The sequence below is a fragment of the Benincasa hispida genome, chromosome 6 (genome assembly GCF_009727055.1).
Source record: "Benincasa hispida cultivar B227 chromosome 6, ASM972705v1, whole genome shotgun sequence".
NCBI lineage: Eukaryota > Viridiplantae > Streptophyta > Magnoliopsida > Cucurbitales > Cucurbitaceae > Benincasa > Benincasa hispida.
Genome location: NC_052354.1, coordinates 37,074,242 through 37,088,906, shown reverse-complemented (window position 1 = coordinate 37,088,906; position 14,665 = coordinate 37,074,242). Strand labels below are relative to the sequence as shown.

The following is a 14,665-nucleotide window of genomic DNA, read 5'->3' as shown; positions in this document are numbered from 1 at the left end:
TTTTAGTTAAAAGTGTGCATAAAGTTAGGTTGAGGTATCTCTTAAACCCGACTCAATTATTTGGGATGCAAATTTCTTCACTCGAATAGTTCTTATAAAAAATAGGATAATTGCAATGGATATTATTTTTAGCACTAATAATTTAGTATATAACAATATTTTAAAAGAATAGCAAGTAGAGTAAAATATACTCCATCAATAATATATTTTATCACTGATAGACTTCAAGAATTTGATCTACAATTTTCTATATTTACAAAATCTATTTGTATTATACTATATATGTTAATTATTTGAACTTGATTGCTATAATTATAATAGCCCCGCTAATAATCTACTATAACAAATGATTTCAATCTTTTAAGTTTCACTCAATATAACATTTTTTTTTAAAGAAAATTCCTCAATACAACATTTAATCTTTTTTAAATATTCAAATTCAGGTATTTACTTTCATGCATTAAAAAAATCTATTACCAAAGTCACTCTATAAAAAAAAAAAATTGTTAAACAAATAGTTAATGTATCTATACATTAACATTTTATCAGCATATTTGAGCACATGAATATTTCACTCAAAAGCTATTAATTAATAATTATATGAAATCTAATCTAATTTATCTATTAGCAAAATTTAATCTATTTAATGAAAAAATTACTTCCTACAAAATCCGACATATTCATGTGTCTAAATATCAAAATAATATTTTAATGATATATGTCAAAGTGAATATAGTTTATCAACAATTGACCTACAATTATTTTTTTTAAGTTAAGAAGTTTATAACTCCATACATTCACTTGTTATACTAAGACTTAATTTAATGCTAATGTAGTTTTAAAATTATATTGATAGTAATTATATTTCTATAAGAATCAATTATTGTGATTAACAAAAACAATACATATAATACTCTAAGTTAAACTTGTTTAATCATGAAATTCTCATTATTGAGTCATTGGTAAGAAAGTTATACCTTATTACTATAGATCGTAACTTTAAATTATTTTAATTTTTTTTTATTTAAATGTAATCTCAATTTATTTATATATCTCTCCAAAAATAGGAAGTGCCACCCCCACATGATTATGTTAAATCATACACATGGGAGTACGAGTACAAACGGAACGACGTCCGTTAACGGAAAATTTTACCACCCCTTCTCTTCAAACTCCAAAATTCGTATCTACTTTTCTTTTAAATTTCTCCACCGCTCTTCCATGGATCTATCCGCCACCTGATCCGACTTCCTTCCATGTTTCAACCAGTCTCATAACTCCTTCTCTCACTCTCTTGAAGCTTTCAACAATGGCAGCGACTGAAACAGACTTTGATCTCAGAGTAATTTCCCTCACTAACTCGCACATTGCGATACACCGTTTCATTTTTGTCTAATTCCGTTTCTGTGTTTCTCTGTGTTCTGCTTCTTCCTTTTCAGCCATCTTCGCAGTCTATCTACTCGGTCGGGTCAGTTTCCTCTGCATTTTAGGGCTTTCACTTTGTTCCGGACCTTTTTCTGTTTATATTTGCATTTCTTTTTCTGTGTATAGACGAAATGAGTTGATGCTTTGAGGTTTTTTGTGTGTTTCAGTGACTATACATTTGCGGATGTCACTAACTTGGACCATTGCGCTAAGTATTTGAACCAGACGCTTATCACATTTGGATTTCCGGCTTCGCTTGATCTGTTCTCGAATGATCCGGTTTGTTTTGAACCTTTTTATAAATAAACTGGTTTCCATTTTTTTCCTTTTCTGTTTGTTTGTTGGTGATATGTGTACCGAATTATGTAGGTGTCGATTGCGAGGACTTGCAATTGTATATATTTCTTGCTTCAACAGAGGCAGCGTGATATTGAGTTTAGGGAATCTGCTAATGAACAGCGACAAAGGTAACAGCATTTTCTAGAATTAATTAATGTAGCGTATGGCTTACCGAACGCTTCAATTATGAGTAAATTCATATGGCTATGCTAAGAAATGCATGAAAAGAAGCTTTGATTAGTTATGTTATGGATATTTATTGTGAGTACTCCCTTTTTTTTGCTTTTGGTAGGAAACACTTTCATTGATAAGTGAAATTGAACTAACATCAGCCTACAAAAACAAAGGGAGTTACAAAAGATTTCTCCAATTGGTACATTTCAATGATAGCTCTCAATTACTGAAAGATTTATCTAACAAAACCCTAGAAGAGAAAATAAAGCATAATACTCTCTCAAACAGTCAACATGTTCCTTTCTTTATTAAGTCATTTGAAGTGGTCTAGAAAACTTTCTGTTTATGCAGATTTTAATTATTTTTCCTGGATTTTAAATGGTTAGCTCCTTATTACTTAATATTTTGGAGGACATTCACATCTTTGCATCGAATGTGTAGCTTGTCTTCATTCTTAAATTTGGTTGACCATTTATATGATGGAGTGTCGTATTCTAATTCACATCATGGCACCTTGAAATACTAATTTAAATTTATCTTTCTATGTGTCCACATTTCCCTTTATTTTCTTGGTGGCAGACTTCTTTCAGATATATCAAGATTGGAGACTAAAGTTGAGAGGCTAGAGTCAGTCATACAAGCTAAAGATAGGGAGATTGCAACAATTACACGAACAGTAAAATCTTGAAACTTCTCTGAATTCTATGATTTCTCTCTTTATTTTGTATTAAACAAGGAAATTCTTTCCCATTAGGAAGCTAAAGCTAAGGCAGCTTTTAAAGCTCAAATTGACAAGCTACAGCAGGAAAAGGATGAGTTTCAGAGAATGGTTATTGGCAATCAGGTTAGAGTAGTTGGATGCTGTGAGATACTAGTTTTTATGAAATAATGTAAGGATTGATGCTATTATCTGTTTATGTGGCCAAAGCAAGTAAGAACTCAACAAATACATGAGATGAAGAAGAAAGAAAAGGAGTACATCAAATTGCAGGTGGGATATCTTTGGGATGTTTTTCAGTCCTAGGGTAGGGTTGGATTCTGTTGGAGAAGATTATTTATTTACAAGGAGAAGCTGTTATATGTCTGCAGGAAAGGCTAAACCAAGTCTTAATGGAGAAAAAGAAAGAATCTAGATCAGGAATGGAGATAATGAATTTGCTACAGGTATATTTTAGTTATTTATTGATGTTCTACAGATAATGGATCATTCCAGTAATTTGAAGGCATCTATAATTTATGATATGAGCAGAAAGAAGGGCGACAACGGGGAACTTGGAATGGCAAGAAGACTGATAATGATTTCTATAAAAAGATTGTATGCGAACAACTCCTTTCAAAAGTTTCTGTGCACGAGCTTGACTTTTTAGTGGTTAAAATATTCTTACAAATATCTTATGGTCAGGTGGATGCTTATGAAGTAAAAAATCAAGAATTGATGTCAGAGAATGCTGATTTGAAAGCATTGTTGCGATCAATGCAGGTTGGCAACCATTTTATAGCTGTTTGCACTATAAGTTTACTGAAAATTTTTATCCTATAAATTTTGAAATGGTGGGCATGCAATACAATAAGGTTGCAGAATATGTCTAATCCGTTATGGTGGACATTATGATGCTGAGGCTTTCTGTCATTCTTTTATTAAATTATTTTTGTGAATTTTAGTTCTTGAAGTTCGTTGTTTTATTGGTTTATTTCAGATACAAAAAACCTTAAATTTGATGTTTTTCACTTCTTACCCTAAGTATGTTCTAGATGGGGACATGTGGTAATTTGTTTTCCAAATAGTCATCATCCTTTCTTTTTTGTTTAACTAATTATTCCTTGTTTGGTATAATTCTCATACATTTTTTAATTATTTGATTATTATTATTATTATTATTATTTTATAAAGAAAAGAGCTGGTGTGATCCAAATCATGAAACTTTGTTTGATTGAATGATGAATGAATGAGAATAGAAATGGTAACTTAAATACTTAAGCTCATGATCATTTGGTGTTTTACGAAGTTACCCAACATTAACTTACTCAAATAACTAATAAAATATCCTAATTCAATGGCTGAAAAAACAGCCCAACATCTAGTTAGCTAATCAACTAGCCGAATGAGGAATGTAAAAGGAATGCCTATATCAGAAACAAAACAATGAAAATATTTTTTGCTTCTAATGCAACTATTGGGTAATTTTCTGTTAAGTATTGCTGGATTTTATTTTTCAGAGCTCAAACATTATAGTCAAAGTTGCGGAAGTAATTTTCTTAGATACAACCAGCCCGTACAATGGTTTTGTGGATTGTCTACAAATGTGTGTTGATTTCTTAATATTTCATATTCTGATAGGTGTTTATCAGCCATGCCTATATACTTACTAACCATCAACCATTAATTTGCAAACCGATTTGCATAAACAACCCTCTAATCCTATTTCCTCACATTGGCTTATGCAATGTGGCTTGAATATGATTGAGGCTTCCTCTTCCGGAAGGGCAAAAGTCCTCCATTTCTGCATTTACCTCTAACTCTTTCAACCTGAGAGCTCCAATAGTTCCCAAGTATGGATTTTCTCTAATGGAGAAAGGCCATGGTAGTTCACTGGCCAAGATGTAAATGAAACAGTTACGGGCGTCCAACACTACTCATACATTGTTGATACCACAAACTGACAAACATTAGGTTTTATTACAATGGACCTGAGATGTGCGGCTTCTTTTGGAAACATTACAATCTTTCAATCTGTTATACAAATATGACTGGTACTTTTGAACGTCATTAGTTTATTTGTACGACGTTTGAACCTTTTGGATCTTTATTGTGTTCACAGCACCTTTTTCAATTGATTACCAGAATATTTCTACTAGTTGGATTTTGTTTCTCCCTTTTTAAAAGTGGTCTGTTCCTTGTTTCTTGAATTCTTGGCCTACGTCTTTTTGGTTGCTTACACTCATATGTAATCTGTTTTGTTGTATGCATGTTTTGCTTTTGTGACTGTACTTTTGAAGCCTATGAGGGTTCAGTTTAGCGTGTATAATGATTTGCAGGTTGACATGCGGGATTTCCTAAATGCTCCAAATGGACTACATAAGCAACCCCTCGCAGTTAATGAAAGAGTTGAAAGTGAAGGTGCACAGTCTCCATTTGGCGGGAGGACGGTATAGGCTGGACTATGCTCATGTGGTCACCTGATTGATGAATTGGTTAAATGACTAGTATTGTGTTTTTCCAGGATGTTTTTGACCTTCCATTCCATATGGCAAGAGATAAGATCGAAGAGAGCCTTCGGAATAAGATGGCTTCTATAAAGGTGATTTGTTTTTCACACTATCACTTTCTTGTAGACTGAGATGGATTCTTGTTAGTAATAGTGTCTTGAAATTTGAAGGAGCGGATGGGTCAGCTGCAAGATGCTCAGAAAGAATCTGAAGTTACTTCTGAAGCTACCGAGAGGGAACTTGAGTTAGAAGCACAACTTGTAGAGGCAAGGAGCATAATCCAGGAGCAGGTACTCTACTTTTCTTGCTCAGAAAAATAAAATTTGTATCACATCTTCAATTTCAACAAGCTTCTCAAGTTTCCAAGTTGGTTTAATGAGCTTATCCTAAGTTTCGAACATGCCACTCTTTATTTATTTTATGGTTATTTTTTTGGATCGGTTACCTTCTACATGTTTGTTAGTTTCTGAAGGAGAACAAAACATCATTAGACTTTGAATATCTTCTGATGTTTATGTCATTTAATATTTTTTGAGGCCTTGCCTTTTTGTCTTTGACTGAATTAGTGTAGTGTGAAAAGCATTCAAATTACATAAATCAGAGCAATTTGTGATTGGTCCTTTGGATCTATAGTTCTTACCCATTGAAAGCATGCATCTCTCTGAATTTGATGTGCTGGTAAAGCTGCTGCTTATTTGGAAATAAAAGAAATTCTTTTGCATGGTATTTAGACTGCAGGTGTTCTGATTATTTGTCTTAGACACAATGCTTGGACTTTCGTTCTTCAGCCTAATTTGTACTTTTGGATATTTTCTTTTATCCATCTGATCAAACCAAAATATTAATGATCTTTTTTGGGAAGCTCAAAGTTTCTAGTACTTAATTAACTGTACAAATTGGCCTCTATTTCAGGCATCAATCATGTCTAAACATCTTGCCAAGTCTGAGAGGCCAAGGTATTAATGTATTTCCTTACACATCTTATTCTAGTTTGGATTTAAATTAATATACCACCAACAATTTTTTCAGAAGTCTTAATGGCCCTTTTGATTCTGGCAGAGAATCCATCATTTCATCTCCCACTGAGGTAGGTATCATTCGGATTCTTGTCAACCAGACCCTTTTGCCTTTTGTTCTTCAAATTTTAATCATAACTAGTATTTGATTTTATTATGTCTGTAGTCTTTCCACAATGTTATGGCATGATCTGAAAGTGACCCAGGGGGCATTCGTGAGGCTAATAAAGACAATGAATAATTAGGTAGATGGCATAAGCGACCTTATCATAAGCTGCCATGTGTTATTCTCTTATTCTCACTCAGTAGTCACCGTGCTATACCACAACTTCTGTATATCTTCTTTCCACATTGTTATGGCATAATGGCCATAGCATTGCAGAAGTAAAAAAAAAATTCGGCAGAATCCAAAATTACCTCCAGATGTCACCATCCAAAAACACAGCTGCAGCCTCAGAACTATGAGAAAAAGCCCACTAGCATTGTAGGAGGAACTAACGCACACAGACACGACTTTAAACCAAAATAAGAAATATAAGTACGCAAGATAAAGTTTGAAGCCCTATGGCCCTCGAATTCTAGTCCTATCTTGTTATTGGTTGCTTTAGATGGTCTGCCACGTTAAATCGGATTATGAAATCCCACTTTTCTTCTTTGGTGGCCTCCACTTGAGAGACAAAATCTCGTTGGTTAACTTCTCTCAGTGTTTGTGCACGTTGGCAATCCCTTTTTTAACTTACTCTCTTTCACACGCGTGTTTTTTTCCCCTTCTTTTAGTGTGAGCGTCAGCGGTCTGATGTTATTGTGGTTAGTTTCATGTCTGCGCATATATTGTAAATGTGCTTTAAGAATGCAATGAACTTGTTTTATATTCGTTGTTGTTTTAGTTGTTCTCTGATGTAATTCAAGTATTGGAGTTCCCAAAGTATGGTTAATGCCATAATTTTAATCATATTAATGGTTTACTCGTATATCTTAGGTTAAATTATACAAAATATCTCTAAACTTTGGATCTAGTTTCGACTATGCCCTTGGACTTTGAAAAGTTTCATTTTTACTTTAGAATTTTAATATTTGTTCCATTGAAAGAAAGAAGAAAATATGAGATTTACGTGGAAAAGCCTCAAACGGGGAGAAAAAACCACGGTAGAAGAGCTTTTTTTTTTAATTATTATTCAACTTACATCATACAAGATAGAACCAAGATATAAATAGGCTATAGAAAACCCTAATACAGAAAAAGGGAAAAATTAGGATAAAGTAAAAAGACTAAAAAGCCCTTAGGGTTAATACATAACAACCCCTCTATTTTCAACACTCCCCCTCAAGTTGGGGTGTAGATGTCAATTAGACCCAACTTGCTAACATAGGTATCAAAGCTTTGCCCGAGTAATTCTTTAGTGAGAATGTCAGCAACTTGTTGGCCAGAAGGGATGTAAGGAATACAACAGTTTTTCTTTGATGGAGTATCTATCGATCTCCACATGTTTTGTTCTATCATGTTGCATAGGATTGTTGACTATATTTATAGCCGTCTTGTTATCACAATAGAGCTTCATAGGAGTCTCACTGTCTTGATGAAGATTAGACAAAACTTTCTTCAACCATATCTCTTCACATATTCCCAGACTCAGCTCTGTATTCAGCTTCAACACTATTTCTAGCAACCACACCTTGCTTCTTACTCCTCCAAGTAACAAGATTATCTCACACAAAGGTACAATACCCTGAAGTCGATTTTCTGTCTGTAACAGAACCTGCCCAATCGGAGTCTGTGTAAGTCTCAATGTCAATTTTCCTGAACATCAGGCCTTTACCTAGAGTAGTGTTCAAATATCTCAGAATCCGATTTACAACCTCCATATGTTTCTTGTAAGGTGCTTGCATATACTGACTAACTACACTAACAACATAGGCTATGAAGCACAGACACAGATACGGATACGATCGGATACGGCGATTCGTCAATTTCTGAAAAACTAAGATACAAATACATCTAAGGATATGTCATTTTCTATATATTTTTTTAATATATATATTTCTAAAAAATGAGGATACTGATACATGAATATACATTTTCTTTTTCTTAAAAAAAACCTAGGATATAGATAAATTCAGTATACAAGTTAATAACAATAGCACAAAATAGAATACAAACACTGAAATACAATATAAAAAAAGCAACATCTAAGATGTTGAAGTACAATAATTAATAAAATACAATAGAAAAGTGACTCATATTATAAAGAAGAAGAAGAAGATTAGAGGGAGAAGTATGAACGAATAACTTGTTCATTGAATTGTTGAAGATATCCAAATGGTTTATATTTTGGTGAACTTTGTGGGGATTCAAATGTGAGGATGAAGATTAGATGATTCTAGGGTTTGATCTTTTATTTATTTTTTTCCTTTTAGTTTTGGACTTGAGTAGTGAGCTTTTTAAATAGGTTGCCTAGTTTTAGATTGGGAAAGATTAGATGAGTTGTTTATCTTTTTTTCTTTAAAAAAAGGTATGCGTAGAAATAGATACGTCAAATCGCGTGTCAGATGAGTATTTGAGAAGTATATTGAAGTATAGGTATCCGATACGTGTCTGATACGGATTCTTTGCCTCACATGAAGTATCTGTGCTTCATAGAGCATAGGATACATCCGGTTTAGTATGAGATAAGTAAATCAATTTTCCCACTAGATGTTGGTATCTCTCTTTATTAATAGGAACTTCGTCAACAGAATTGCCCAACTTAGCATTAAATTCAACAGGTGTATCAACAGGTTTACCAGTCATCCCTGTCTCCTTCAATAAATCGAGTGTGTATTTCTGTTGAGAAACAGAAATCCCCTCTCTTCATCTTGCCACCTCCATTCCAAGGAAATACCTTAAACTTCCAAGATCCTTAATCTCAAATTCATCAGTCATTTTCTTTTTCAGCCTGGTAATACCTTAAACAGAACAATATCATCTATGTACACAATTAGAACAACTATTTTCCTTGATATTGATCTCTTTGTGAACAAAGTGTGATCAGAGTGCCCTTGAATAGAACCTGGGACTTAACAAAAGCGGTGAACCTGTCAAACCAAGCTCTTGGAGACTGTTTCAAACCATACAGGGATTTCCTGAGTTTACAGACCTGATGGTCAAATTGAGTTTCAAAACCTGGGGGTGAACTCATATAGACCTCTTCCTCCAACTCACCATTCAGGAATGGATTTTTCACATCAAGTTGGTGAAGAGGCCAGTCTTTGTTAACTGCTACTGAGAGAAGGACTCGAACTGTGTTTAGTTTCGCTATAGGAGAGAGAGTTTCTGAGTGGTCTATTCCATAAGTCTGAGTAAACTCTTTAGCAACCAATCTGGCCTTGTACCTATCGAGAGTTCCATCAGACTTATACTTTACAGTGAATACCCATTTGCACACAACTGTTTTATGCCCTTTAGGGAGCTACACAATCCCATGTATTATTCTTTTCAAGAGCTCTCATCTCTTCCATGACCGCAACCTTCCATTCAAGAATTTCCACAGCCATATGTATATTGTTTGGTATTGTTACGGTATCCAGGTTGGTAGTGAACGCTCTGAACTCAGAAGACAAATTACTATAAGATAGAAAATTATGCATGGAATACTTTGTACATGACCTGATCCTCTTTTTCAAAGCAATGAGTATATCAAGAGAGACATCATAACCCCCTATTTTGCATAAGAGGACGATGGTTACACTCAATTACCTGCGGAAAATACTCATCCTCTTGTGTTTCTCCTGATGACTCATTACTACTTTCAACTTTGTCATTTTCTGGAATCATCACATCAGTTTTGTCACTCTCAACCACATCACATACATCACCCTCAACACACACATCAGTATTATCAGAAACAGGAGTACCTTGAGCTTAAGCTGGTGCCGGTTCTGATTCATGGACCGTAGCCAGTGGAGCAATAGAAGGCACTATTTCCTTTCTAAGATTCTTCCTGTAGTATGTTATCCATGACACTTGTTTAGTAGGAAGGACAATGTCATTTGTACCCAGGATAGGTTCAGGGAGAGTTCGTAGGAACCGAATATGTGGACCAATTAGTCTCTTCACTAGTATTCTCCCCTTGAAGAGGATTAACAGGAAAGAAAAGTTTATCCTCAAGGAACGTTACATCCATAGAGACAAAGTACTACTGTGAAGATGGATGGAAACACTTATAACCTCTCTGGTGGAGAGGATACCGATAAAGACACACTTCTGAGTACGAGGGGAAAATTTAGTGTGGCGAGGATCGTGACTATGGACAAAAGTAGTGCATCCAAAAATCCGAAGAGGAATATCAGGAATAAGACGTGTGGTTAGATAAGACTCTTTGAAACATTCAAGAGGACTTTGAAATTTGAGAACACGGGAAAACATCTGACTGATAATATGGGCTGCAGTTAGAACGACATCTCCCCATAAATAAGAGAGAAGAGAAGCAGAAAGCATGAGGGATCGAGCAACCTCAATGAGGTGACAATTTTTCGTTCAGCCACCCATTCTGTTGAGGAGTATAAGCACACGAATTTTGGTGGACAATGCCTTTAGAAGCCAAGAAATCATGAAAGGTGTCATTACGAAGAAGGACAATCTTGGTGTTAAACTGAGTCTCTACTGTAGTATAAAATTGTTGGAAAATAGTGTTACCTTTGATTTATCAATGAGAAGAAATACCCGTGTAAGACGGGGGTGATTATCAATAAATGTCACAAACCAACGTTTTCCGAACGAAGTAGCGATGTTTGAGGGACCCAAACATCACTATAGACAAGACGGAATGGCTGGGAAGGTTTTTAAGGTTGGGATGGAAAGGTAACCTGATGTTGTTTTGCACAAATACACACAACACACAAGGCAAAAGAAGAAACATCAATATTATGTAATAAATGGGGAAATAAATACTTCATATATTGAAAATTTGGATGACTAAGATGAAAATTCCATAACATATAGTCTTTTTCGGAAGTTGAAAAACAAGAAAACAACGAACTAGTCCTAAAGAAACTCCTAGAGGAAGCATCATCAGAAAGGAAATAGAGTCCCCTATCATGTGGGTAGTGTCAATCGCCGTCCCCGAGCTCAAGTCCTGAAATAAAACAGTATCAGGTGAGAAAATAACCCGACAGTCCAGATCTCTACTTATCTTACTGATAGATAATAAATTGTAAGATATTTTCAGGACATGCAACACATTCTGTAAAGTCAACCCCTTAAACGGAGAGAGATGATCCTTTCCCGCAACAAGAGCAAAAGACCCATCCGAAATCCGAATTTTCTCATTAACAGCACTCGAAAAATATGAGAGAAACTGATCAGACAAGCCAGTTAAATGATCTGTACCTCTTGAATCTAGTATCCATGGTGTCTTACCCTCAATTACTAAGATGACTAAAGGGACTGAGAAGTACTTGATTGGACAATTGCATCAACCCCAACATTACTAGGGTCATTCTGGTTATTCACCTGAGATTGAGACTGTGAAACACCATTCATAGAATCACTGAAAAGTGCCCGGTCAGGATTTGACTTATCATTAGGAGGGCGATGTTTTCCATTCGGAGGTCGACCATGTAACTTCCAGCATTGATCCTTAGTACGCCACAATTTCTTGCAATGTTCACACACTGGAGGAGGTTTACCATTCTGCTTGTCACCATCATACCCAGATGATTTTGCACCAAATGCAGCAGAGTCAATGGTCTTGACAATAAGATTGTTCATAGCACTCGATCTATCTTCCTCTAAACGAACCTTCGAACAAACTTCCATGAGAGAAGGTATCGGTCTCTGTCCCAGTATTCGACTACGAACTGTATCAAATTTGGAGTTCAGACTAGCAAGAAAGTTGTAAACACGATCAACTTCCTCAGTTTTTGGATATTGAACTCCCCTACACGGACAATCCTAGACAATTTCCCGACATAGATCCATTTCCTGCCAGATTAAAGACAGTTTATTGAAATAAGAAGTAACAACCATGGTTCCTTGTTTGCACTCATGAACCTGTTTATGCAAGGTATACAAACGTGATGCGTTTTGCCTCTTAGAGTACAATTTTTGTATAACATCTCAAATATCTCCCGCAGTTGTAGCAAATAGTAAGGGTTTCTCTATCTGTGGTTCCATGCTGTTAACTAATAAAGAGTGAAGCAAGGAGTCTTTTCCCTTCCAAATGTGCTCTCGAGGGTCTCCAGGTCGAGGTCTCGGTATCTCACCAGTTAGATACCCAAACTTGTGACGTCCTTCGAGGGCCATTTTGATGAATTGAAACCAAGAGAAATAATTCTGGCCATTTAGTTTCTCCCCTGTAATGAACCCCGTAGAATTTTCCATAGATTTAGACAAAAAGTTTATTGTAGGTAAATTAGGGAAAGCAGTTATCGGATTCTCTAAATACATCGGTAGACCAGAAGATAGATCTGAGTTAGCGGGGTTCGACTGAGGGTTTATAGTAGTTTCAAGGGCTGCCCCAAGGGTAGCAATCTGTTGTTGAAGGCTAATTAATTGTTGTTGAACCACCATTGAAGACAGACCTATCGAACCTGAAGCACCATGGCTGGCCGAAGCATGTTGAGGAAGTGGGTGGGCTGATGTGGTTGGCTGCTGTCCACCAAGGAAAAATGAGGATTCACCCATTTCAAACATGAACTTTCGGCTGTCAACGCTTGTGCTGCTTGGGTGACCGACGTTGGGAAGATCAACAATGGAGTACGGTGCACCAGATGACATCGAAAGGGGAATCGGGTTGGCCTCTGTCAGCCATTGGATCTGGTTCGACGGTTGGAGTTGGTTCGATGGCATTAGGCACGGCTTGGATGGATTTGTCTGCATTAGTCGTTGCTTGGATGGAATCGTCTATGTTAGGTGTTGTTCGGATGGCGCTGCTCAGATGCCTTGGTCATTGTTCGACGACAGCTTCTGCATCGGGCTGAGATGGAGCGACTAGAGGTACCTGTCGATAGCAGCTTGAACGACGGTAGAAGGGATGGTTGTGGCGATGTTAACTATTTTGGTAGTGTTTTCGTCAACGACAGCTATGGTTTTGTCATCTAGCTCTGATACCATATTGAAAGAAAGAAGAAGAAAACATGAGATAGTGGAAAACCCTCGAACAGGGAGAAAAAACCACAGTAGAAGAGTTCTTTTTATTATTATTCAACTTACATCATACAAGACAAAACCAAGATATAAATAAGCTATAGAAAACCCTAATATAGAAAAAGGGAAAAAATGGGGCAAAGTAAAAAGACTAAAAAACCCTTAGGTCTAATACATAATGGCCCCTCTATTTTCAACATGTTCTAAAAGATCCATGTAGAGTTTTTCTTTATAATGAGATTGAAATTTATGCCACAACGAATGTGTAATACTTGGAAAGTACACATGCATCATTTACAATATCATTCACGTAAATTTACATGTCACTTGATGTATAAAATGTAGATGATGTTAACAATATTCTTTGAGATGAAATAGATCATAAAAATAATTTTAATCTTCTATATGGTTGTAAATAATATCCGTATATTTTCTAATTTTTACACATCAGCTGTCCTACCAGATCAATTTCCATTTTTATTTCAATGAAGAAGATATTTGTTGGAGCAATTTCAAAGTTACAGGGTAAAACATGAAACTTATCAAAGTCTAGGATTATAATTAAAATCTACTCCAAAGGTCAGGGATATTTTGTATACTTGGACTAATATCTTATATTTACAGACATCGTCTTATCTACCCTCATCTGTAATTATTTTGCCTACTTTAGACCTCTCAGTGTTAAATTTTCATTTTTGGTTGCATAACTGGTCTCCTTTCTGGTCACATGTGCAGGGAGTAGGAAACAAACAAGCTCAGCGGCTATAGAGTATTATAGAGTTGAGTGGCGGCAGGGACAAGCAAACGAGTAAGACCTGTCTTGTATAGCAATTATTAACCAAGTGATTCAGGAGTTTTCTTCTACTTGTTTGATACACACACTAAAGGCATCATATGTAGCTCTAACCTTAATTACTAATGTAATTAGTATGTAGCCTTCTCCCTTTGAACTATTAATGCCATTGCTCGTAGACTTCCCATTTATATTAATTTTTGTTTTGATTTCTTAGATTTATAGGACAAACCATGAAGGCAAGTCCTTGTTGATAGCTTGTCTATTTGCCTAGAAATGAGGATGAAGAATTAAGGGCCTGTTTGGGAGAAGTGATTTTGAAAGGGTTAAAATTCACTTTTGACATGTTCAAATTTCAGAATCACTCTTAAATGTATCTCTATTCATTCAAGATCAAACAAAACACATATTTAAGAGTGATTTTAAACCTGTCAAAAGTGATTTAACTATTTCAAAATGACCTCCAATATGAGGTAATAGAACTATGGGCGTAGAGCATTAGTTTTTTCCATAAACTACCGCATGCAAAAATAGAAGAAGAAAGCCACACTATTGCTTATTGTATGAAAGATATATTTTCCAAACCAA

The 14,665-nt window shown here is 35.5% G+C and overlaps 1 protein-coding gene across 4 annotated transcripts; it reads left to right on the top strand.

Moving 5' to 3' along the window:
- The first annotated feature begins 1,120 nt into the window (after positions 1-1,120).
- Positions 1,121-14,274, top strand: LOC120080486 (afadin- and alpha-actinin-binding protein). Of its 4 annotated transcripts, none has more exons than XR_005482523.1 (17): positions 1,121-1,342; positions 1,440-1,468; positions 1,593-1,704; positions 1,795-1,892; positions 2,518-2,614; positions 2,693-2,782; positions 2,867-2,929; positions 3,028-3,102; positions 3,188-3,253; positions 3,341-3,418; positions 4,975-5,085; positions 5,160-5,237; positions 5,316-5,435; positions 6,058-6,101; positions 6,205-6,232; positions 6,328-6,406; positions 14,020-14,274. XR_005482523.1 is itself a non-coding variant. In XM_039035157.1 (16 exons), exons 1-16 carry the CDS (start codon positions 1,310-1,312, stop codon positions 14,050-14,052), a joined length of 1,155 nt encoding a protein of 384 aa, XP_038891085.1. In that variant the 5' UTR covers positions 1,121-1,309; the 3' UTR covers positions 14,053-14,274. The 4 variants fall into 4 exon arrangements, 2 of the variants coding, with proteins under 2 accessions (XP_038891085.1, XP_038891084.1); XR_005482522.1 differs by having other exon boundaries at positions 6,175-6,232; XM_039035157.1 differs by lacking the exon at positions 6,328-6,406.
- The last annotated feature ends 391 nt before the right edge of the window (positions 14,275-14,665 follow it).

What these genes read in the sequence shown, in the direction of transcription:
- LOC120080486 (XM_039035156.1), top strand. Translation starts at nt 1,310, where the DNA reads ATGGCAGCGACTGAAACAGACTTTGATCTCAGA. An exon ending in TTGCAACAATTACACGAACA is followed by an intron (nt 2,615 to 2,692) that starts GTAAAATCTTGA and finishes CTTTCCCATTAG; the next exon opens with GAAGCTAAAGCTAAGGCAGC. An exon ending in CATTGTTGCGATCAATGCAG is followed by an intron (nt 3,419 to 4,974) that starts GTTGGCAACCAT and finishes AATGATTTGCAG; the next exon opens with GTTGACATGCGGGATTTCCT.